This window comes from Solea senegalensis, linkage group LG2 (genome assembly GCF_019176455.1).
Source record: "Solea senegalensis isolate Sse05_10M linkage group LG2, IFAPA_SoseM_1, whole genome shotgun sequence".
Taxonomy (NCBI): domain Eukaryota; kingdom Metazoa; phylum Chordata; class Actinopteri; order Pleuronectiformes; family Soleidae; genus Solea; species Solea senegalensis.
The window spans coordinates 11,892,052-11,917,208 of NC_058022.1; the positions used below are offsets into that span (position 1 = coordinate 11,892,052).

Below are 25,157 nucleotides of genomic sequence, written 5' to 3' on the forward strand. Positions count from 1 at the left end.
AGTATTATAATTATTATCATTAATATCATGATTACCATAAGGATATAAAAATACATTTATATGTGGTGTCCATCCATATTTCCATACAAACTGTAAAGAAAGCCTCATTGAATGGTTTGGTCTCAGTTAGAGAGTGATACCTCATTCCCACTCGTCATTACTCATTCATAATATTCACTCATGAGTCAAATGGTGGTTTTTATCAGCCTCAGCTCCAAGTACACCAAGTACCAAGTACCAAATATTCAGCTCTCAAAGTAACACCATTATCACCAATGTTGAAATACAGTGTTGTAAATAGGTTGAGCAAAGTCAGACAGGAGGGTGATTTATTCCCAATAAGATCATTTACTCTCTCATCATCCTTCGCTTCCTCACATATACTTCACACACCGGTATAGTGAAATTAGATTAAGATTACATTTTTTGTTACATACACTCAATTCCTCAGCTCCACTCCGATCACATAGCCCTGGTATTAACAGTAGAACAGTATTTCTGATTTTCCTTCAAGTACCAGTATAGGAAGCTCGCGTACCACTGGTGGTACACTTACCACACTTTGACAACAATGGAGCTAAATTATGGATTTAAAGAGAGACTGAAGTATAATAACCACTGAAAATATAATCACTGAAAGCTTTACAATTGTTGTTGTTTTCCTCTTCCTCCTATTTTGTGTGTGTGTGTGTGTGTGTGTATGTTTTATATCTTCCTGGGGACCAAAAAAGGCATACAAACCCATCTTTGTGGGCACATTATGAGGACATTTTGTCTGAAGGTTTAAGGGCTTTTTGAAGGTTAAGACCTGGTTTTAGGGTTAGAGTTAGAATTGGGTTTACGTTAGGGTTAAGGTTTTGCATTTAGTTAAGATGGTTAAGGTTAGTGTAAGGAGCTAGGGGCTGCGTTATGTCTACGAGTGTCCTCATTACGACTGCTGCGCAAACGTGTGTGTGTGTGCGCGCGCTCGCGTGTGGGAGGGATTTCAGTCAGACTCTGGCACTTGAAGTCGATGAACAGCCTCCTCCTGTTGCTGCTGTTGCTGTTGCTGCTGCTGCAGAGAGTTTAGTGCCTTTTCCTCCTTCGCTGTCATGGAGCCGCAGGAGAAAAATCACCACCATCTTGGATCACTATTGTTGAGCGTGTTGTTCGTGTTGTGTTCTCAGCTGAAGTTTGCTGTGGCGGGAGGTAAGAGACTGCGCTGTGGGTCTCGTGTAGGCCTTGTGTTGTCACAAGTGCTGCGATTAGTTTGTTTGTTCGTCAGCTGCTCACAGTCACGTAGCAACTTCTGTTACCCAACTCAGTGTGGACACGGTCACATTTAACTTGTGAACCAACAACCTCACTGCTTCGCTGTGACAGGAGCGACCGTTTGACAGCGGTTGAGTTTGACACATCTGCCTCTATGTGACAGAACTTTCTGGACTAATCGCATCTCTGCACCTTTACCCACATACAAATGTTAAGACGTGTTATGTTGCATTGAATATTTACATCCTTATTTGGTAATATAGCAGTGGATTATGTCCTTATATTTCATGATTTTCTATTGCAGTATTATATTTATCCCTTTCTGTGTACAGGTGTGGAGTTTTGGCTGCTAAATCAGTAGCATGTTATATAATTTTCTTCAGCACTCAAAAACAAAGGTCCAGTGTTCATTAGGGCTGAAACCATTAACCGATTAGTTTGTAATTGATTGATTACTTCATTAAAGCATCAACTATTTTGATCATTGGTTAATCATTTTTGAGTGATTTTATAAAAAGACACATTTTTCACCTTAGAATTGTGAACTGCTTCTCACTGTTTTCGGTTTGTAATTTTAAACCACCACTAACTGGTTTCCTACACTTTAACTCTACACTTAATCTCAAACTTAACCTGACATTTCATAATGTCAATGTTTTTTTTGTTTTTAATCACAAGTAGTGTGGACTGCTGTTCTTCTGTTTTGTTTTTCTTTTACAAGTGATGTTTTGGGTGTTTAACCAACATAAAACAATGTTGGGATCAATCACATGCTCACCTGCATGTGATGTGTGTTGTAAATATTAACTGCACCACAGATAAAAAAGTCTGCCTTTTCCCATTTGCCTGAAAGTGTCCCACCCTTGCCAATTTGCTTCTGCAAAATTTGTACATCTTGTACCTGATGATTCTGTTAGATTAATAGATTAATTGAAGCAGTCCATCACCGGGCTACATAGGGACAAAGAACCATGCACTCACACCTATGGTCAATTTAGAGTGTCCATATTTGCCTATCCCCAAATCTGCATGTTGTTGGACTGTAGGAGGAAACTGGAGAACCTGGAGAGGGGAGAACATGCAAACTCCATGCAGAAAGGCCCTCGTTATCTTGCTAATCACTACACCAACTGTGGCCCTTTTTCTTATTCAATAATCCATAAATACATAATCTGAGAAAAGAACAGTGTTCCTTTTAATGGCACTTACTTATTTATTTCTATTTAAGCTTCACGCATTTTGGCGGCATAAAAAGTTACTATAGAGCAACTATCAGTTGTTTGTGCTCAATTTTAAAATAATAAGAATTTAGTTTTTTTCCCCCAACCCTACAAAATATTGCATAAATAAATTATATTTTTGAACAAGCAATCAATATGGTAATTTTACTGGACGGGCACACAACAATACTTTAAACATGGACATCAGTTATCTAACTACTGTCCTAATTCTGAATAATAAATATTCCTGTTCACATGTTACAAAACATAATATGAGGATATTATTTACCATTTAAGACGTCAGAATACTCCTCATGTCTTATTCCAAGTCATGTGTGGCTTATTATTCAAGTTGATGATGGTCTTATTCAGATGGTTGTCTTAATGTGGTTAATATTGTGTTGTTGATTTCCATGTAAACAGAGTCGCTGACTTACTGTAACTCAGTTCTCCAAAATCAGAATGGAGGAAATCGAAAGGAGGTTTTTGAAACTAAACAAACTGGACCAGCAAAGAGGAACAATGGTCACGAGTCGAAACTCCCCAACAGGGGTTGTACAGACTATGACGCGGTCTATGACACGGTGTAGGGTGGCACTCACTGGCAGCGGCACAATGTCGAGTTTGTTCAGTTGAAATTCATAAGGTGTATTGTTAATGTTCCTCCTAAGATATTCCAGTTAGTTTGAAAGAAAAAAAACAAGTCAGTTCTCAAACATCCATCACCTCTTTTGTGTGTCTTGACTTTCCTCAGATTGCCCTGCAGACGGACGCACCTGGGTGCCCTTTCAAGACAGATGTTACCACTTCGTCCACGGAGAAGAAGACAAAATAAAAAGCTATACCTTTGAGAGAGCAAGATCTCTCTGTCAGGGTTATGGTGCGTGACACATTTTGCTTTTAAGTTCAGACGTACGTGCTCTGTCTCACTGTGTCGTCGTGTTGTGCCCTCTTTGATATTTTCCAGAGCTTTTGACCATACAGAGTGCAGAGGAGAACGACTTTGTTATTAAATATAGCCCAGAGGTGTGGAAAGGCAATGTCAACGTGTGGCTGGGAATGAGCTATGATACAAACAGTAAGTACCATGTGACCGGAGGACTGTGGAAACATTCTGGCTACTTCCTTTTGGATAAAATCTGAGTATTGGGGACAATCAGGAAGTGGCTATGTGGGAAACTGACCGTGAACCTTACAGGTTTTGTTTTATTCTTAACTCGAGACGAACTAATCCACACGTTTCCCAGTAGTTTGAGGACTGCTGTGTCTGTGTTGAATCTGAGAAAACCAATACTTGACTTGTCTGTGCTTCAGTTATTGCTCCATTTCCTGAAAGACATGTTTATCTGCACGCATCTCCTCTGTTTTCTGCTTGTGCCAGCTACTTTTGAAAGCGGGTGTGACAACTGATTTATCACTCTCTATAAATCCTGGCACAGCTTCAAAATAAATCCTGTTTTTTTTAGTTTTTTTTTAAAAGCAGTCACGGGGAAGCACAGTGGAGGCCGCTAAAATCAACACACACTAGAGCAGGATGAATGTGTATCACTTGCCTTTTTTTGTCCTATGTCCTTTTTAATGGAAGACAGTTCAGTGCAGTTTGTGTGAGCACTGACGTGAAGCATGCTGAGAGGACGCTGTAATTTCACCATCATGGTGCTTGGTATTCTGGTTGCCTGTGCGGCTGGAGTAGTGATTGGCGTGTCTTGTCAGGTGACGACATGAGGTGGTTCGGTGAGGACTCTGTGGGATTCACTAACTGGGAGGACAGCTCGTCTCCGTCAGACCTCGCGCCCTTGGACATGTGTGTGGCCCTGCACAGCAACACGGGAAAGTGGGAGAATGTGAGCTGTCTGGACGACGTGGAGAACGGAGTGATCTGTGAGGCAGTGCAGAGTAAGATTTAAGTCTTAACTTCTCCTTTAAATTTTTCTTCTAAATGACTTCTAATAACTACCTTTCTTAATGACTTTTTTCCCCCGCTACAGAAGCAGAGAAAGTCAAGCAGAGTAAGTCGACATATTCGAGATATTTCTTTGCATATTCCCCTGTGATTTTGTCTTTACAGTACTCAACGTCCTTGCATTATAACTTATCCTCCTCAGAACCCAATGTGCTGCTTTCCACCCTGGTCATCCTCAGTGTCGTTGGTATCATGGGAGTCTCGGCAGTTATTTGGTTCCTTCACCAGAAACACAATATCGGCTCCACCATCCTGACGGCATTCGAGTATCACCCTCCGTTCCGAGTCCTGGACACAGACCAGTCCTGCCTGGTGGAGGCCGAGGAAACTGACAGTGTGCCATAGGAGAACGTACTCTCACCTGGCCCCAGTGGGCGTTCATGTAAAGAGAAGTCCTCTCTTACAACAGTTAGTGAGACAGCTTTTGGGATAACACGTGTCAGAGTATTGTGAGGGGGAAAAATGACCGGGCCTTTTCTCTGACACTAACCTCTTCACACTAAATATCTCACTACTACTTTGCTTTTGTCTCGAGAATCTGCTGTCATTTTCTCCCGATTGATTCATTTTCCTCAGAAATCATCGCTTGGTTGTACATAGTATCAGATGCTTGAATAACTTTTAAAATCATTCTGTTTTTTTTGGTATGTAGTGTTTAAAAGAGCAAAGCAGCCGTAGTGCGATTTTTAGAGTTAACACGCATTTTCTGTTGGTGTGAAAACCCGTTTGTGGTCGTCTTCTGTAGTTGACTTGCTTGAGTTAGGTTGGATTCATGCGTCTTCAGATGACCACAGAAGACGACTGTGACCTGGACGAGTGAGAACCTTCACAGGCCCCATATATGGTCTCTAATTTCCATAAAATTGGGAGACTTACGAATCGACCTAGAAGAGGCTGGTAAATCCTGATTCATATTCCCCGAGTATGACTTTTAAATACATTTCCGCACAATGTGACAAAGTGCATGCTTTCATTTGATGGCATTGTAACACAGGCTCTCCGTTAAAAGCTAATCATCGGTTTTATTTTTGTCAGAAATCGTGCCGCTTCCTCCAGAAGCTAATGAATTCATTCAATCATGGATAGGTGAATGTTTAATCCGATGCTGTCAAGGGCACATGTAGTGTGATCGATTGCATGTCGATATGTATGTATGCATGTATGTACTCTAGTCTAGTCCACTTTCACTGCATTTTGTAAAGTGGCACCGAGGGCTGGATCTTATCCGTCCAAACTTGTTTTGTTGCCAAAAGACCTTCTGGAAAATCTTGGTTGTGATGAGATGAGACACGAGACAAACAATCATTCGAGCAGTAATTATTGTCACTGTGTCATTTTTCATGTTGTCATGATTTTAGTTTTGGAATTATTGATCATCCTGTTAAAGACAATCTATATTTGGCCACATGATGGCTAAATTGCACAATAATGACCCCTTTTAACATTGTTTTTGTTTATTTAGTCCCCCCTCAACAGTATTAATATGCTTTTGTGCAATATCTGGCATTGATTTGGCAGAACCTGAGCCTCTGTGCGTTTTTCAAATTAAAGAATGTTTGTAAGACTAGTTGGCTTTATCTTTCATGGAATTAATCTGACAATTTTGAATTTCTTGTCATAGTTCACCCCCAAAAATAAGCAAGCCAAAAAGTCATCTTTATAGAATGTGGCTGCTAAAGACATATGTACACGTTGACGCGTAATTGAGGAGAAGATGATGAATTACAATGCCAAATTTAGGGATCGGGTCTAATGAGTTCATAAAGGATATCTAAATCACTGTCACTGAAAAGTGTCGCTCCCTCCAAATGTCCAGTGGCTCTGCTGACGTCTCTCTCTGGTCCACGACGAGACAGAACTGAGAGAATTCTGCACAAAATCTATTTCTTTACTTTAAGACAATCTGTCATGCAACAAACTCCCCTTACATCTCTAAACCCTTAAATCTGAAATGTCTGGTGTTGTGGACCTTCAACAGATATAACACAACAATGGCTTTTCTTTTTTTCCATATAATTTCTGTATTTGGCCACCAGGTGGGACAATGACACATCATGTCAAGTCTCTCTCTGACACTGCAGGGACAAACAGAATCCAGTTCCTATGTAAGAGATTATTTCCCCAGTTAAGGTCAAAGTCCTCTTCCTTGGTGAAGTCATGTCCGACAACAGCCCTTAGCTCTCTCAGCCAATTATTAATGTAGTAATGTAAGATGAGTCCACAGATTATGTCTCACATTTTATTATCGTATATGGTGTGTGGCAGCATTTTTTACCCTGGGGTTACGTTTTTCACAATCAGGCCTTTAGAGGTGGTTTCATTCGTTGGTTTTTCTTGTTCAAACTCTGTTCACCAATTCTTAAAAAGACCAGACTCACTCTCGTGAGAATGCAGCTATTTATTAGAGATACAATAGCTGTAAAAGATTCTGTCTGTACAAGGTCTGCATAATCAACATACAGCTGTCATTTATTGTCACCAGTTCCAACAGAAAATAGGCACGTGCATTTATAATAACCATAATAAGTGACTGTTACATTAGTACACCAAAAAGTCTAAATATTTACTTGATAACCAGTTATATTTTTTGAGAACGCATATTCCTGTGTTTAACTGGTGAAAGTGTTTTCCTCACGTCGTCTCATCAGGAAGAGGAAAACCTCTTAACGGCTTATTTTCACTCAAATAATAGCAGCAATGATTTCATTATCACGTCTGCCACACCGCTGCCTGTGAAAGGACGGGGCGGTTGATGCTGACCCAGGCTGACAAATTAAAATGGACACTGGCGTGAGCGAACGTCACGCGCACTCGTGTGATAGATGGAATGAAAATGAGCAGCACAATTAATCATGTGGATATTTCCATGTTCCAGGTAAAAATGTGCCCTGGCGTGTTGGGGGAAGCTCTCTCTCTCTCTCTCTCTCTCTTGTCTTTGTGGGTTTTAAACAGTCCTTTGTCTTTTTATTTTTCCTCATGGGTTCCACACTGTGTACTGGTTATTTTTGTTCTCACTCATCCTTCATGTTCTCACTCATCCTTCATGTTGCTGCTTTTCCTGTGAAAGGTGTCTGTACACAGGAGTGCAGAGCATCTGTTTCTCATGTCCCCTAAGTCTCAGGTTTCACCCCCCATTTTTTATCCATGAACATGTCTGCTTTAAACAGAGGGAAAACAATGACCACTATTTAGGTGCTTGCTCCCCTGATCTGCTATTATTGCAGACACCGTGTCCTCTATTCAATGTCAAAGTAATGTACACTATAGTTACATTTCTCTGACTTTATCACCCGCTGCATAGAGCAAATCATAATTACATTACACTTTGAATGTGCACATTTGTTAAATCGGACTGTTGAGCAGTTTTAAAGGACAGAATATGACATATTTACATTATGCTTCATGCAAAAATAAAGTCTGTGTCTGACCTGGAGTTGCAGAGGTCAGGGACCATTCAAGTCACAGTTCAGCGCATATATTTCACAGGAAAATGTTGCAATTTTCTAAATGCATACATGCAGTGCTTTGTTGTTAGGGATCAGAGGACTGTGTGCTGACACGATTAAAATCTGCATCATGTGTGACACTGAGTCCAACTCGTATCTATACGAGCTTCCTGAGGACTGATGGAAAAAATAATAATTGAAAACAAAAAGCAGCGCCTTCATTTGTTTTGCACCCGTGTCTCCAGAGAGATCATCTTTGCCGTGTCTTTGGTATCTCATTATACTTTTTAATCAAAAAAAAAAAAAAGATCCCTTTAAAGAGGACAGACTGTTTGCCCTTCCCCCAACACGGTGCTTGCTTTTCAGCCATTATGTGCGACGTGTGTTACAAATGACCAAGGTGGGGTGATATTTTTATGGAAAGAAAAAACCACAGGCAGGGAAGAGACCACACTCTGATCTCTTGGATGACCTCATTCGCATAAAGATGGTCAATATAATAAAGAAATGCAGGTATTGTGTGGCTCCCTCAGTGTCGTGTGTTTTCAGTCATCCAGGCGTGCAGTTCACTCAGACCTGTCAGTGGCTGCATCTACAATGGCTAAGAATTAAAGAGAGGAGGGAAGAAAAATCAATGAGCACAAGGGACAGTGGACAGGGAAATAAATCTGTTTTGAATAACAAATGCTGATCAAGGATTTTTTTTTTTCCCCCACATCTTTAATTCAGATGTGCCTCTGTGCCTTAATTACTGTATCCAATTAGCACAACATCATGTGTAATATGGAGAAGAAGGAAAAGGTGTCTTCCTTTTTCCCTTTGGGGAAGAATTGCATCACACTTTTAAAACACTTCATGCTTCGGTGCAACTCACGGTATATGAAAATAAATGTCTAGGTGTTATAATAGATGATAAAGTGAGCTGGAAGTCTCACATAAAACACATACAATGCAAACTGTCACCAAGCATTTCGGCAAAAAGTCACTCCACATTCTCTACTGTTACTATCATATTTGAATTAATGTGCTTAATTATATAATTCACAATACAGAGATCACACAAATCCAAATTGTGTATAGAGCAATCCACAACCTGCTCCAAAAAAAACTTATGTATTAAACTTAAATTATTTTCAGTAAGAATCTCAGGTGAAAACTAAATTTAAAACATCTGCATTGACGAAGCGGTGAAAACGCATGGTTTTCACAAGGTACAGGGAGGAAGTAGGGTGTTGATAGTCACAGGTTTTTTTTGGTCTTTTTTCACATATTGTATGCTTATTCTCTTCGGTGTGTTTTATTCTATGTAAACATATCAATATTATGGGTAATTGTATTTGTGAATATGTTAGAAACAGGATCATCGGCAAGTACATTTGCTGAGACATGGAGAAGTAGTAGGTTTTCCATTTTTAATGACATTGTTTTTTGTCTTTTTTTGTAGGCTAATGCATGTTGTAAATACACCTTATAGACCTGATTCTCTTTAGTTTCTACATAATAAGCAGCACACTTAAAATAGTGTTTGTGATTTGCAGCACGGTGTGATTCCATTACACTGTTGTTGATTTGAGTGTAACGGTAAAACACATCCATGTGCGTCATCTTTGGCCAACTGTGTTCTTGCTTAATGATCAGAAAGAAAGACAGATGGTTGTTCTTGGCCAAGTAGAGCCTCAAATCACTCACTCACTCACTCAACATAAATATGTCTTGTTGACAGTTTCTGTATCGCACTGTAAGCTACAGTTCAGTTCACACAATTAGACAAAATACCATATACAGCAATTTACCACTGATGCACACCTTCCCTTTGGAGGCTTGTGTAATAATACATTGGAAACATTAATTTTAAAGTAATGTGAAAATACATCACTCACTTATTTAGCACCCAACTGTATTTACTTCTTTTAATTGCATTATTTGTTTACACTAGTTTATTATCTTTGTGTGCCAGATTGATTTAAAATCCATGTACAAGGTTGTTCATATAAACACATGTAAAATTAAATTGCAAAGAATCAACTATAGGCTACAACAATAAACAAAAGTTGATTGGTAAAATACTACTAAATTAACCACCAACCCTTTTATTAATGGATTAATTAATTTTATTTATTAAAACCTATTTTCTATTTTATGTTTCTTTGCTCCTCTATGACTAAATATCTTGTTTTTTGTTTAGTATTTAGGTCAACTTTTTTTGGCCTTAACAATTAATCAATTTATCAATTAATGGAGAAAACAGCTTAATTGATAATTAAACTGGCACTGCAGCTCCAGAAAAGGTATCACATTTAATTCTGAAGATATCTATGTAGCATACTTGGTGTAGTATGTGGATATTACCTACAAATGAATCAAAGATATGTGTAACGACAGACAGCACACACATGAAGGGAAAGTGTGATGTCATTTGTCTGAAGGAAGAGAATAAAGTTGTGGATATCTGAAATATTCTTTGTGTTTGTTTTCTCACGAGGAGGAAGAACTGAATCAGAGATAATTCTGCTCTCTGCTTTTACTTTGTCAAAGCCTCGAGGAGACGTCACAAAGTCATACAGAGAGAGAGAGCGAGAGAGGCAGAGAGAGAGAGGCAGTGAGTAATAGAGAGAAACAGAGAGAGGCGACCACAGATCCACTCTCTCTCATCTCACACTCAGTTAACGCCACACTTCTCCTCATGTCCTACATCCTTTCAACTGCGCAAAACTGGGAAGTATTTCAACTGTTTCTTTTAGTATTATTATTTTTCATTCGTCTTTTTTAAATGAAAACACCGCTTTTCGACGATAAGGTGAGTTTAATTGATCGTGTTTGTCTTTTTCTCCCCCCTTCCTACTGAGACTTTTGGACCTGCAGCTTATGTTGTTAGTGCTCGGTCAGTGATGGTTAGCTAACAGCTAAAGCTAACGGTCCCTTTGCTTTTAACACCCTTCCTTCCTTCTGTCCTTCCTTCCATCCTTTCCTTTACACTTGTCACACGGACTGAACTGAACTGAGATGAATGAACTTAGCATTAAAAAGTACGCGCTTCGTTTTTTTGGCTGCCGCCGATTTAAATTTTAAAGTTCCCACTGGAACTACGGTTTGAGTTTGTGTTTGAAAGTGTAACTTGTCCCGAAAGAATATAGTTTTGACTTTGTGTTTGAGTCAGAGCTGAGCTGTGCCGAGCCGAGCTGAGCTGAGGCAGCGCTGCTCTCTCTGTCTTTACCTCTGCATGCAGCGTTGATGCTGTTGTCTTTGTTGCCAGCTGGTTCACAGCCGTTGACTGAGACACACACGTTAATTATGGCAGGACGATGAAAACATGAACATGACACGGAGAAAACAACAACAACAGTTACTTCTCCTGGTCCCTGTTCCTGGTACGATCTTCAATCAAAACCTAAAATCCTAGTCCCCTTTTAAAAGATTTAAACGTAAAAGTGACTACTTAGTCACTGCTATCTGCTGTTGCCTTAACTAACTGATGAAATGAAAGCTGCAGTTGCTGCCAACTGACACTGTTAACTAGAAGTCTCTTACTTGCTAAAGAGGTCTTAATCTCATTGTTAAGATGTCGACTGATATGACTAATAAAAACGGACTGCCTACTTTATTAGGCTCAAATGACACCTATTATAAGTGTCAGGAGTGACACCCTTTTTGTTTTTTTGCTGCTGCAGATCTTCATCTCCATGTTGTGCATTCAGAAATGGTCTTCTGCATTATTTTCGTTGTAATGAGTGTTTTGTTTTTTTACTGTTGCCTAAAGCTGGGGGACACATTATGAGATTTTTTTTGGCCGATTTCACCACAATTCACAGTTGGGCAGAGTCTGCACCAGTCAGCACTAGATGGGGACAGTCGGCGTGGCTAGTTGGCACAGAAATCTGTTAGTGTGTGGGGGTAAAGATTCAAATCTACAATTAACAGACGCGACCTGACCTTTTGAGCCAACTCTGGACACAATCGGGTAGTGTGTAATGATTACAGATCCAACTGCAAAGACATGTTGCCAACAGCCAATGAAAACACAGAGGAATTAGTGCCAGAAGATGACAGGAAGTAGCGGGAATATCCAAACAACGATGGGTGATGTTTGCGAGAGTTTGAAGTGCTCCGTTGTCTTCAGTTGGTTTGACAGATCATGTAGTCTGTGATCCCAGTCCTTCAGTTGTCTTAAAAAACCAGTTGGGTTAGTGTGTACACCAAGTCTTCTGTAAAGAGTGAAAGTTGAGTAGTGTGTGCCCAGCTTAAGTATAATTTTGAACCAGTCTGGTCAATCTCCCCTGACCTATGGCATCAACAAGGCATTTTACAGCAGTTATCGAGTTTCTGAGAGCTGAACTGTGTAAACTTACCAGAAATTTGAGTAAGATGAAAAGATGAAGCTTGTCAGAACATTAGTATTCAATCTCACAGCACACTTATTTTTAAAAAGTTTACCGTCTGTCTGCTTGTGTGCATTAGTGCTTGAGTTTTTTTTAGCAACAGCATTTCATGTAATCACCAAACAACAGTACATCATTTTGTTCCTCTTTCATTGTTATCTGTCACTAGTGTTAGTTGCCTGTTGGTCTATCCTCGCCCTTTCTGGCTTCCACAGTTTGAAGGAAAGTGCATGCAGCTAATGCTGCTGCAGCTGCAGTCTGGGCTAAAATGTACCCTTTGAGATTATGACAGTAGCCTTAATTTTATGCTTTCATATTCATAATAAGACATACGCCATCTTGGGGCATTTAAATTAGCACCATCTGTTTAAAACGGGGTTATCTGCACTAAGGTCTGACACTTGCAAGAAGAATAGGTCTGGAAGATAAACAACCTTGAGTTTTGTTGAGCTGAACAGAAACCAATCATTTTAATAAATAGGAAGTTTGGACTTATCTGTCTTTGATGGCATGCTTTACATTTAGATAAGTACTATAAATTCTGATTGCCGATCCAACTGCAAACATAGCTTAGACCTAGGGCTTGCCATAAATCTAAACTAGGCCTACTCCCAGTGTAGAAACTATGGCATTTTAATATTGTTCTGATTACTACACTGTGTTCAAACAATATTCAATATTCAAACTGCCTAAATCGTTTAGATTTCATCCCTATTAGTTTGTCTGATTCAAACCACATTTGGAGGTAAATCAGATTTCCACAGATGTTTCTTAGTCTGAATACTAGTCTGAGTACTAGTAGACTGAAATTGGATTTCAAATACTTTTTTGAATAGTTTTGATCCTGACCTGACACATGGTGCTGGAAGTATTGAGTCATACTGCTGAGTACAGCATGGCTACTGTACAGAAGATTCCAATCTATACCAGACTCACCATGAATTGACAAAGCATTTCTTTGGAGAGCAAGAAGATGCACCTCCATTTTTCACAGTAAATCATGCAGATTTGTTGTCTGGACACATTAATCCTAGCATTTTATATCATTTTCTTCCCATTAGGAAGTTTTAATCTACAAATAACTAGTGTATTTACTTTTGATTTAGCAGCAAATGTCAACCTTTAATGAGCGGATATGGATTTCAATTCTCAATTGTAAGTCGCTTTGGATAAAAGCTTCTGCTAAATGACATGTAATGTAATGTAATGATATTGACTCGTATATGTTTTTTGTACGTAATCAAGTGTTCATTTAAGGGTTGTAGTGCATGCACAATGTCAGGATTGAAACTGATGCAGCGAAACGGAATTCAGCCATTGTCAATGTTGTGTTGCTTTTTAACATTTTGTCCTTTAGTATTTACCTGCACACGTCCTTGTTTTGCTGCACAATGGAACGGATATGTCTAAACAGGTGTAATTGATAGTAATGAAGTAGCATGTGGCCTTTGTTCACACACTTTAAGTGAAATGGCAGGACACATTGTTCCTGATGAAGTCCATCATTTAAATAGCTCCAGTAGCCAAGGTAGCGAGATAAGTCGGATCACAACCTTGATGTGTTATGCATGCATCTAGTAACAGCCAATGAATCAAAACACAGGTAGAAGGTCACTAAATTTCCCTCCTATTTATTCAGAGCTCCTGTCCTTGAAAACCACTGCCGAGAGAGAAGTGTTTAAGCACCGTGTCACTTCCTAATATGAGCTTTTTAATGTTGAAATATCAAAGGAGTCAGAGTCTCGCCATTTGAATGTTAAGAATGTTGCAGTTTTGCTTATTCAGGCTCCAAAAGCTAATCAAACTCATAATCACTATAACACAGAACACAGCACTTTAAAAAAATATTTTGGCTCTCCATTGCTTCAGTGTCCACCATTTAAAGTGGGAATTACATTAAACACACCTTCATTATCTGTCGTGGGATGTACCTGTTTGTAGATAAGAAGGTACCTTGTAACGTTTCTTTAGCTTCATTTAAGGGCCTTTCTCTCCTTTGGTGTTTTGAAAGGGCCAAAAAGCGAGGAACATGTCTGGTCAGTTATAATAATTGTGTTTTCACCCATTTTCATCCTGTCTCTCTTTTCTTACCCTTTCCACAAGTTTGCACTCATTAATCAAAGATGGTGGACTCCTGCTGAGGGCTGAGCAGGTTCATCAATTTGGCAGCCAGCTTGCTGTAAGGAACAGTGCAGAGGCTCTTAACACACAAGCATAAATAAATCTGTGGTCTTTATATGCAAGCCCTGAAGGTTAATGCTGTATAATTCAATGCAGCCTCTTTGTCTGCTGTGATTGATGTTTTTAAACATGTAAGGCTTGACAGGATTCCCTTTTTGTAGGTCACTGTTGACACTTTATGATTGGGTGAGCTCGGGGGGAGCAGCACGAGGGAGGTGGATTATTAGGAATATGTCAGGGTGATTACTCTTTTTCACTCATCGTCCTGGTCTATTTTCTCTCTGCCTGGAGATGCTTATCCTAACCCATGATGCCTCGGAGACCAGAGTCTCCCCGCTGTGTTAATGGAACCAATGTTCAAAATGCTAGTTGTCTTTCTTTTCTTTTTCTTTTTTTAACTATTTAGTCTGGAGTTATGTGTCATACTTGAGGGTCCAGTGGCCAGCTGCAGGTCAGAGATGAATACATGTCAGACTCATAATTCCATGCAGTAATACAGATCTTTTGTCCTGCTGCTATTGTAATCCATTTCATTCTCAGACAGAGTCTCAGCAACCCCCCCATTCTTTTTTATTGATCCTCATGCATTTAAAATCTGGTCACAAACACTTCCCACTTTGCTGCTGCACCCACATTTTTAGATATTTTATTTTTATTCAACAGTCGCTGTCCTGATAAGACTCTGGAGTGAGGAAGTTGATTCCTAAAAATGTATGTATCAGCAAAGCCCAAAATCACACTTTTTTTGGAAGCTAACTGACTCGGCCCGTGAGACTCAACTGCAACTGTGTCTCTTCTTATTTTTTTTGAAGCAGCTTTACACATCTCTAATGAGATATAGATTTTAAAATCGTAAGCTTTTAGTAATAGTCTGAATTACAATTACAGGTTTGCTTATTTTTTTTCTTTCAAATTTTGTGATAGCGCATGTTGGTAACACAGCAATAATATTTAGTTTTACAGTATCTTCCTCTAATTGTATTCATACGGATACGTTTTTGTATCGTAAATATGGCCAACTGTGTTGGCTCTGAATTTTGCCATTATCAGGAAATGAATTACCTAATTGGTAAGAGACGGCGTCAGGTTGTTGGAGCTGAAATGGTGGCGTTAACAAATGAAAAAAGCAAACTGAAAGACTCAAGTCTTAAAATGCAAGGAGACTTTGAGCATACTTATTATTGATACAGAGGTTAAGCAGGTGTACGTGCAGAGGCCAATGCCATTATCTGTTCTGAATATGTATGTATGGAAAGCTGAGTAACGTGAGATGGACTTTACCCTTGTTTTTGAATCAAGCGTGTAAGAATAGAGTACAGTAATCTCTCATCACTCACACTATTAAATGGCTCATATAGAACTCTATGATGGTACATGTACATAATATACAAGTGCAAGAGAATGGAGGCTGCACTCAAACTTATGAAAGATTGTGTTTACAGCATATTGTTGATTTTATAGTAGACTTTTTGTTTTTTCTGGTGGATCATTTGAACATTGCAATCCGGTGTGTCATTTGTTAGCTTGCAGGATATGCAGGTTTAAAATGAATATAAAGAATAATAACACTCTTCACAAGTACAGTATGCAGTGAAACTTTACAGTAATGTTTAACACTGAAGATGTAAGTATGTACCCTTTAAAGGAAAAGCCCAAGAGAAGGCTTGATTTTGAAATGCTGTATTTACTGTAAGTAACAACTCCTATGTATGTGTGTGCTAAGTGATAATGTATGTTAAAAAAAACCTTGGGGTTATTATCAGTGACGATTCTCATATAGTTGTGATTTGTGGTTGAGTGTTGTTTCGTGGAACTGTGATTGAGAGCTTTGAACTGTGATTAAGAATGTGGAACGGGGGAGGCCGCACTACACCTTTAAGTGTACAGGCTTCCGAAAATTATTACAAGAATAACTTTGAACTGTGTTGAAAGTCTTTGAACTGCAGACAGAAACTTTTTTTTTCTTGGGGAGGACGACATCGCTCCACTCGGTGTACAGCCTAAATTATTATTTAAAGACGAATTGTTGTATAAAGACATGAAAGGAGTGAAAGGATTTGGCATTAGTTCATAGTTTGCTGCTATAGAGGGGGAATTTCCTTTACATTCCCAACCAAATGAACCCAGATGGTACTGACATAAATAATATACATGTGGTGGCTAGTGGGAAATATTTGCAGTGCCTAACATATTATGTAAATCTATATTGTATCTTCTCTTGACCGTGGCAGCTGTTTAGTCAGAGGATGAACATCGAGGAGGATTCTGTCTAACCGACAGAATACCAGTAGAAAGCTTAGACTCTAAATCAATTTGAGTCTTTTCATTTCTTTGATGCAGGTTGTGTTTCTGCTATAGGTACATAACGTACTTTTTATTCTTTAGACTCTAATCCGATTTCTCCAAAGTGGTTTTGTCATTTCACATTTCCCTGTGTTTTTGGTGGAAGGAATTTTGTTTTTTTTTTTGCTGATGTTCAGAGGTAACTTCTCTTTCCTTCAGTCTACATTATCATTTTTATTTCATTTTCATTGAGCTTTCCGATCAAGCAACAATGCTGAATGTGTAAATCGATAGAAGCGAGCAGCAAATCTTAACGTTGTCTTCTGCTGTTTCAGGTGCAGAGCACTGATGTAACAGAACTGGGGATAGTCTCATACAGTAAGTGAATCAATCTGTTACATTAATCACCCTTTGTCCTGTTTCTCCTGATGTCTTGTATGTTTTTGAAACTAGAAAATGTCACTGTTCAATTTACATTGTGGTTTAAGCCTAACACCATACAAGGATTTAATGAAATTCCTCATAAATGATCTTAGTGTGTGCTCACTGTGTAGTTATTTTGTGTCCATCTAATTAATTCCTTTGTATCAAGGCTTCCTAACATATTTAAAGTCTCATGGGGGAGAACATATAATGTTTTAGGCTACAGGGTATTTTAAGATAAATTAGTGTGAGCTAAACATGGCTAATTGGTGGTGTCAGAGCTATTGTTTGGCTTTATTCTAAAAAATGAATATGGGCTAGAACTCCACATTTAGAAACTTTATAAACCTGTTTCTTGGCTGCAATTCAAAATTTAATTGTTGCCCCAAGACAGAGGCGGTGTGTATATCATTTATCAATTTCCCCTCCCTTCAGCCTGAGCTCCACTCTTTCAATGTGACATAGTTTTCATTTTGACTGCGACAGTAGTGTGTTAACGTTTCTCCCTCTGTATTGTGCATACTCCACTGTAGAGAAGTGTGTGAAATGATGAAAGGTTTTCACTCATGAAGCAGTTGTTCCATGAGTTGAGTTTACATTTATGAGGGAAAACAGTTGCAGCTACATGTGTGAAAACAAATAATTTTGTTCTCATCGGACTCAGTCAGTTCTGCTCTTGCAGGTGTGATCATATTCACTGTATTCACTGTACTGTTTAATCTGTCGTCCTCACACTGAGTTCATTTGTACTTCCCCTCTCTTTTAACATTTGGCATTATCCTGAAGAGGGAAAGTGTGGAATTGCTCACTTAATTTTTAGGAATCAAAGAACGCCGAAATGGTGCCATGTAATCAATGACATGTACACGGCCACCACTCAATCTACTGTAAAGGAAAAGTCTCCTGCTCTTTATATATATGGTTGACCCCGTGAAAGGACAGGTCACACTCAGCACTGTGGACAAGCGGAGTTGAAACTGCATTGGCAAAGTGAGCGTGGCCCGCATGAATCCTTTCATCTCTAAAGCTGAGCTCTCTCCCCCCCTCCATGAGAGGGTGACATAGACGCCCCCTCAAGGATTTATTATAGCAGTTAGCAGCAACCTTCAGTTTATATACAGGGGCCACAATAGGTTTTAGGCTGACTGGCTAGAGTATACCCTAGCCAGTCATTGCTTTTGATTGCTGTCAAATGCTGAGCCATGATAGCAGGTACCCTGAAAAGAACACAAGTAATGCACTTACATTTCCAATCAGTTTAATGTAAACTTATATCAAGCAAAGATAAGTTAAAGTCGCACTTTAATGTATGTCACATGCCAACTGCTGCTGTATGAAACAGTCGAGCAGCTGCTGGTATTATCTGTACATGATGAATGAGAAAACACACACAATGAAAGCCATGCCTTGTTTTCTGAAGAATTGCTTTGTTGTGTGTTACATGATTGATTGATTTAGGCCTGAAAAGAGAGGAGGAAGATTTGGACAGGTGATACTGTAGGGATGATTGTTTTTAAAATATATTTATGACCTTCTGTGACTTTGCCAGAGAATGCTGTCGTATAACACTGTAAATATCAAAGACCACTCCCCCTTCCACCTTTTTCTGCCTGGAGGGGGACTAAAATACATTCAGGGAAGAAAAGTGAAGAGATGAAAGAACTCTATGCTCTATGGTAATTCAAAGGCTCTTCGTAGTGATGCAACTTAGTCGAAGGCTTTGTGCACTGACACTGAGTGTTTTCAAAAAATTTAATAAATCTGCAGACATGTGTAGCTTCTAAGAATACCAGCAATGTGCATTTTCTGTCTCCCTGTGTAATCCAGAACCTCTGGTTACATCACGTTGCCTCATGAGATTAATTATTATCTTTATAATCAAATAACATATACAGAGCCCACATATATGTACACTTCAGTCATAAAAGGACAGTTCTTGGTTCTGCAGCTATAAAAAAAAACACACGGATACCATTAGAACTCCAAAGCAAGATGATACTACTGGATAACGTTTCTGGTAAATTAGAATTCATTTTATTTGTTTTGGTGGTCTTGTAAACTTGCTTTTCTATATCAAAGGAAACGTGAATCGGAAAAATGCTGCTGATTCACCTGTTTTGTCAGCTGATCTTTAATAAAGGATAGAGCCCTGTTTGATTCTGTTTAGGTCAGATAACGAGGGGCCAGTGCAGACGTGAAGAAACGGGCAAAGTATAACTGCTTTTGTTGGTGTGTTTTGTCAACTGTTTCTACAGAAAGGGTGCAAATGGAAGTGTGTTTTTGGGTAGTTTGAAGGCCGACTTAAACGTAGGAGTGTGGATGTACAATGTATATAGAGCAGCTATTGTTTTTCCAAAGCATTAAAATCTCTATAGGAGAGAAATGTTGCCAAGCATTCCAGACAGCTGTCGTTACAGAGGCTAGTTTGTCAGTACAGTGAAATTCATTATGTGAGCTTCTCCTCTGAGGTGATAGGTCAGGCGGACCTGGGATTTGGGACAGCACTGGCATGGTCTGCTCGGGAGCTTGAAGGCCTGTGAGGCTGTCTCTGAGGTGTGCAGATGGCAATGAGGAAAATTGAATTTTCTTTGGCGGTTGTGGCCAGCTGCCTGCTGTTCTTTCTTTTACTGTGGACATGAAGTCTTTATTGGACAATAGGGATTTTTAGTGTCTTCCTGACTTTATTGATACACACAGCAGCGTCGTGCATCATAAAGATATGTAGTGTGTTTAAGAAAAGCATCCATAATAAAAACTAAAATTTGTGCTTTAGCTTGATTTTTCTACTTACCCAGTGAATTACAGTTATTTTGTTTGAGTGAACCCAGAAATCTGAACACTTACATCTGTTTGACCATAGATCTCAACACAATCTTATCAATTCTGATAAATTACTTACTCTTGAGTGCCACTTAGCTGGCTGACAGATTTGTAGGCCGTCTGCAGGGGCTTAACAGTGAGGATCTGTGGTGTCAGCGCTTACATGGGTGCAGAGGTGACACCAAGGTGAACGCTGAGTTGTGGAATGGTTGGAAATCATTGACATTCCGACTTGGAGGTTGCAAATGGCCTGGTGGCAGATGGAGTCTTTGTCAAAAGGAAGAAAAATGGCAGCTCTGGAGCATCAATGTCATTTCCCCTATCAGCCCTGCCGGCAGGCGGTGACCTTCTGCTGCTCACAGGGATCCTCCACCAGCACATGATCAATTATCTCATTTCCATTGTTTACTAAGCGTGTGTAAAAGGATTGAAATGACATTTTTTTTCTTCAGTGAGAGACTGCATGTGCAGTCATGAAACTGGTATTTGTTTTGGTGTATAATGAAAAATCTAATTTGCGAGCAGTGAACAAGCATATTTTATGGAAGCACTGTGTTGCATTGATGCATGTGAAGCAGATACTCAGCAGCTGTTGATCTCCATGTATGTCATGTCATTACAGAATTGCTATAATTGATCTGATCTGAGTTTTGTCACTTCTCACTAATGGATGAGGATTCTCAGGTGTACAGCTGTATCACATGATATTCATTTGGAAAGTGGTTTTCGCTCACATTGTTGATTAAGAATATTATGCTCAGTTAGTTTTTATTTCTCAATGAGTAATGCTGAGATTATTATTAGAATAGAAAACTGGACATATTTAGAGTGCTTCTGTCTATGAATATTCTGTTTGGTGTGGATGCAGTGCAATATTTCAGGATTTTTTTTCTTGTTCTAGACTATAATCATGCATAGACCTCCAATGAGTAGTACGTGTCTTTTACTTACAGTTTCCATGCCATTTTATTCACCATACATGTGAGACGGTTGTATGGAGGAGCAGATAGCTCAAACCAGCAGGTTCATATGAAAACTGCCACATGCCACACACCGTTCCTTGTCGTTCAGGCCTGGCTGCACACAGCTTTCAGAGGGGGGAAAAAAATCCATTAGAAAGGCTCTTTGTGTGTGCCGGGCGATTTGTTTCTCTCTACACTCCTGTGGCAATATTAGCGATGGTAGATGCTTCAGGTGATAACCTATGTTAAGTGCATGTACTGTTTATCAATATTAGCTTGGCCTATGCAGGACTGTTTTGTGACAGAGGCTTTGTTGTTACCGCTTTATCCTCCACATGAGGTGCCAATCCCCGCTGACACAGGGCAAAAGGCGGGGTACACCCTGGACAGGTCGCCAGTCCATCGCAGGGCCACACAGAGACAAACAACCATTTACTCTCACGCCTATGGTCAATTTAGAGTGTCCAGTTAACATCTGCATGTGTTGGACTGTGTGAGGAAGTACTCAGAGAACTTAGAGAAAACCCACAGGGCAAACATTCAACATCTAGTGAATTGGTCAAAGCATGCGACTGGGCATATTCAACTCTGCTTTTGCTACGTTAGTAAATGAAAATGAAAAATCACAATTTTAAATTTGTATTATTTCAACTCTCTGTCTCTCTGTTTTGATTGTTAACGTGGGTGAATTTGCCTGTCAGTAAGTGGCAGCACTTCACTCTGCCTCAAAATAGCAGGACTATGGTAACAATGTGCCTGACCACAACTTATTTTAACCCTAGCACACACATGGGTGCATAGATGGCACACTTGCATTTTGATATTCAAACAATGTAGACTTTAGATGGAAAGTAATCACAACTGCGTCAGTTTGAAATGAGCAACTCACTTGGTCTTTCTCTTAGGTGTAAGAATACGGCCCTCTGAGAAAGTCCTTTTTAAAGTAATAAATGATGCCATTCCTTCCTTCATGGTAATAGGTTTCCCTGTTTGTTCCTTAATAAGCAACAAACTGTCTTCAAAGTTCTGTTCCTGTCCAGAACAGAAATAGAAGGTGCTGCTTTTGTATTCATTCACATTGAAGCCATCTATAAAACATATTAATATCTCTTTGTCTCTCACACTTCCTACTCCAACAAACAGCCAAGATTTTGGGTGTAATTTCCCAATACATGCATAAGAAGCCCTAATAGTGGTTCTAATGTTGGTGCATGTAGATCTATGGTGTGTGTTTGTTAAGCTCAAACGCTAAAAAGCTGCAAACCCAAACCTTAGATATTGAATTGGCAGCAGTGTTTTTAATTATACCAGAATCCTTTTCAGTGCACATGCTGGTTAGACTCCCTCTCATGTTGCAAATTAGAGCCGAGTGTCACAGTAACCTCTAGTATGGTAATATTTTGCAACTATTAAATGCCCACCTATAGCATGAACACTGTTGCTTTGTGCCATATTGTCAGTGTCAAGGCCGCATGATAAGAGCCGTGTGTGTTTTATAGATGGAGATATTCATTCAGCTGCAGAGATCGAGCTCTTTGTGACGATTTTCATTTATTTATTTATCTACTTATTCATAAAAATAAAAATACTAGCCTGAGCACTACCAAGTGACTTTCCCCCCCATCTATTGAAGCCACAGCTACAAATGCACTCAGCACTTTTCCAATGAATTACTGGTGTTTTTATGGTCTGTTAAAAATAAGTCCTTCTTTTCGCTTCTTCCTCATCTCAAAGTCATTGTCTTTACTGTGTCATCCCATAAGAATTAGCATATTTAAAATAATGAAATGTCCTATTTAAATGTATAACCTTCACCCATTGCTGAACTAAATTATAGTATGTTACCCTGTTTGAGTCTGCTGGACCCAAGAACAAAGAATTGGATGGCCAGACTATTAATTGATAATATTTACCTTTAACTTCCCTCTAATCCTTTGATTTAATGACTAAAAAAAATCAGAATGTCACATGGACTTTCATTTTCCAGGCTGAGGCTCTTGTGCAGCTTCTGCAAAGATAATTATTCTGTTTGATGGTGACATGTCAAATGACAAATGTCCAACGCATTATAGGGAAAAAAATACACATGTGAATTAAACATCATATTTAGCTCAAAATATGTAGCGTTGCAAAAATAATCATTACAGTGGATGCTATAGTGTGGCCAGTTGCACCCTACTCCTTTAGATTTAATTATGAGTTTTTCGTTTTTGCGTACTACTCACAGTTTACTGTGAAAATGTGCAAAATAACGTGACTTACTGTATTGCATATCTACAGATGCACTTATCAACGTGATAAACAAACAGCGCTACGAGGACACCAGAATGTCCTCGTACACTGTAACACCTCCATTAAAGAAACACTACATGACGAAATAGAAAAACACACCGGTATGTTCTCATTACATTGCAACACTCCACTTCATATCATCTGACAAACATTCTGTGCAGTATGTACAATATAACATTTACTATGTTTTGCATAAAAGTATAAAAACAATGTCGTTTCCTGGGAGACTGGGCTGTTTCTTTTTGTGGGGCTATAATTCTGTGCTTCACCACATCAAAGTGACTGTGTGAGCTGTGATGTGTCAGTCCTCATGTCAGTCCTTTATTAGAGGTAGTCCCACTATTAAGTACTGTGTCTGCCTTTTGGCAGCCTAGCATTATCTAGCTATAAGGGTGCAGTACCAATTTCCTTTTTAACTCACATTTTCCATATTAGTGACCTTCATTTAAGGCATTCAGTGTGCGCACAGCTGCTTGTTTGAAAGTAACCAGCATCGGCTGCTTCAATATATGGACATATGGACACAGTGTGACTAATGCTTTGAATGGTTGGATGTGTTTTATTGCTTCATTTGGCACACTGCAGTCCTATTTCCCATTACGGTTGCCGTGTGATTTACGTTGTGCTCTTTGGAGAGTCTGAGAGCGAGAGAGCGGTGTATAAAAAAGCTGTGATAGCGACGTTTACCTTGATCCTGGCTACCTTGGACACTGACATTAGGGAGAAATGGGTTAAAAATCCTGTTTGACCCCATGCTTTCCTGTATACATAAATGCCGTTTGATCATATAAAGCGTGACAACTTTATTAACATTGCAGTGTTGTGCTTAAAGACTGACAGAACCTTGGACTTTTTACCCTCATTGCCTCTGGCATGATGACATATCATACCACACCACCTTCTGTTAACACTGAGCAGATACTTGAATATTGTCAGGTAGATTTTTGCTTTAACATACGGTGGTTCTTCAAGATAATCCACAAAAGGTCTTTGCAATGTTGGTCTAACTAGCAAATAAACTATTATAACAATAATAATAATAATAATGATTTTTTTTTAAATTTATTTTATGGTTGAATCATAAATCGAGTGCTTTTGTTGTGTTGTGCTTTATTTATCATTGAGGAATGACGGATAACCTTTGCATTGGCGTCCTGCTCTCGTGATAAATTTGTTGCTATATGCCTCCTCTCGGGTGATTGCACATGATACCTTTTTTATATTCAGGCTGTTTTTCTTCCTGTTAACATGCAAATGCACACCTTTCACAGTCGAGTTAAGCCGAGATAGTCACCTGCTGAATCTATAACATTTGGAGTCGCAGTGCCACTATAATATCGCCTTGCTTTCTGTAAACAACTCAAGGGTTTTTGGTTGTAAATATTTATTCAAGAATGAGTGGCAAAAGACACACATTTTACTAAAACAATGTTAACTGCTTCCTATTATCTACCTGGGGATTTTGTCTGTATGTGTTTAATAATTTTAGTAATGCTTCAGGGAACAATATTAACAGAAATCTAATTCTTTCAACAAATGACTTTGAATAAATGAGGCAGGACTAAGCAAGGAACTTGTAATAATGATGTTTGTAAGGTGTGATGATGATCATAATGGGCATATGTGATTACCTGTAATAGCTGTTGGCTTTTCCCTTAAGACCTGGCTGCATATTAGAGTGCTAAATTATAGACATTAGAACATACATAGCATCTGTAAACTGGGAAGTTTTCATTTATATATGATGTTAGAGAACTGCTCGCATCATGCATTAACAATATATGTCATCCAGATGATGTTTATTCCTCTGATTAGTTTAGATTCATATTAGTTTTTCTTCAGATTAGTTTACTTTAGTTTAGATTAATCAGCGATCAGAATCAGTGTCATTATACTCGGATGTAGCCAAACCTTTGATGTTTTTCTCATTTCAAATAGAT

The 25,157-nt window shown here is 39.0% G+C and overlaps 2 protein-coding genes across 4 annotated transcripts in view; both read left to right on the forward strand.

Moving 5' to 3' along the window:
- Positions 1-1,009: 1,009 nt before the first annotated feature.
- On the forward strand, positions 1,010-6,001 carry cd302 (CD302 molecule). The gene is made up of 6 exons (XM_044019409.1): positions 1,010-1,188; positions 3,226-3,351; positions 3,439-3,549; positions 4,185-4,367; positions 4,460-4,480; positions 4,577-6,001. Exons 1-6 carry the CDS (start codon positions 1,092-1,094, stop codon positions 4,777-4,779), a joined length of 741 nt encoding a protein of 246 aa, XP_043875344.1. The 5' UTR covers positions 1,010-1,091; the 3' UTR covers positions 4,780-6,001.
- A 4,506-nt stretch (positions 6,002-10,507) lies between these two features.
- Positions 10,508-25,157, forward strand: part of LOC122764524 (bromodomain adjacent to zinc finger domain protein 2B) — a 41,551-nt gene continuing 26,901 nt past the window's right edge. For 2 of the 3 annotated variants that reach the window (XM_044018614.1, XM_044018615.1), the window contains exons 1-2: positions 10,508-10,677; positions 17,056-17,098. In XM_044018614.1, the coding sequence (XP_043874549.1) occupies positions 10,651-10,677; positions 17,056-17,098 (70 nt within the window). In that variant the 5' untranslated portion in view covers positions 10,508-10,650. The remainder of the gene's footprint in view (positions 10,678-17,055; positions 17,099-25,157) is intronic. The other variant, XM_044018611.1, reaches the window with a different exon arrangement.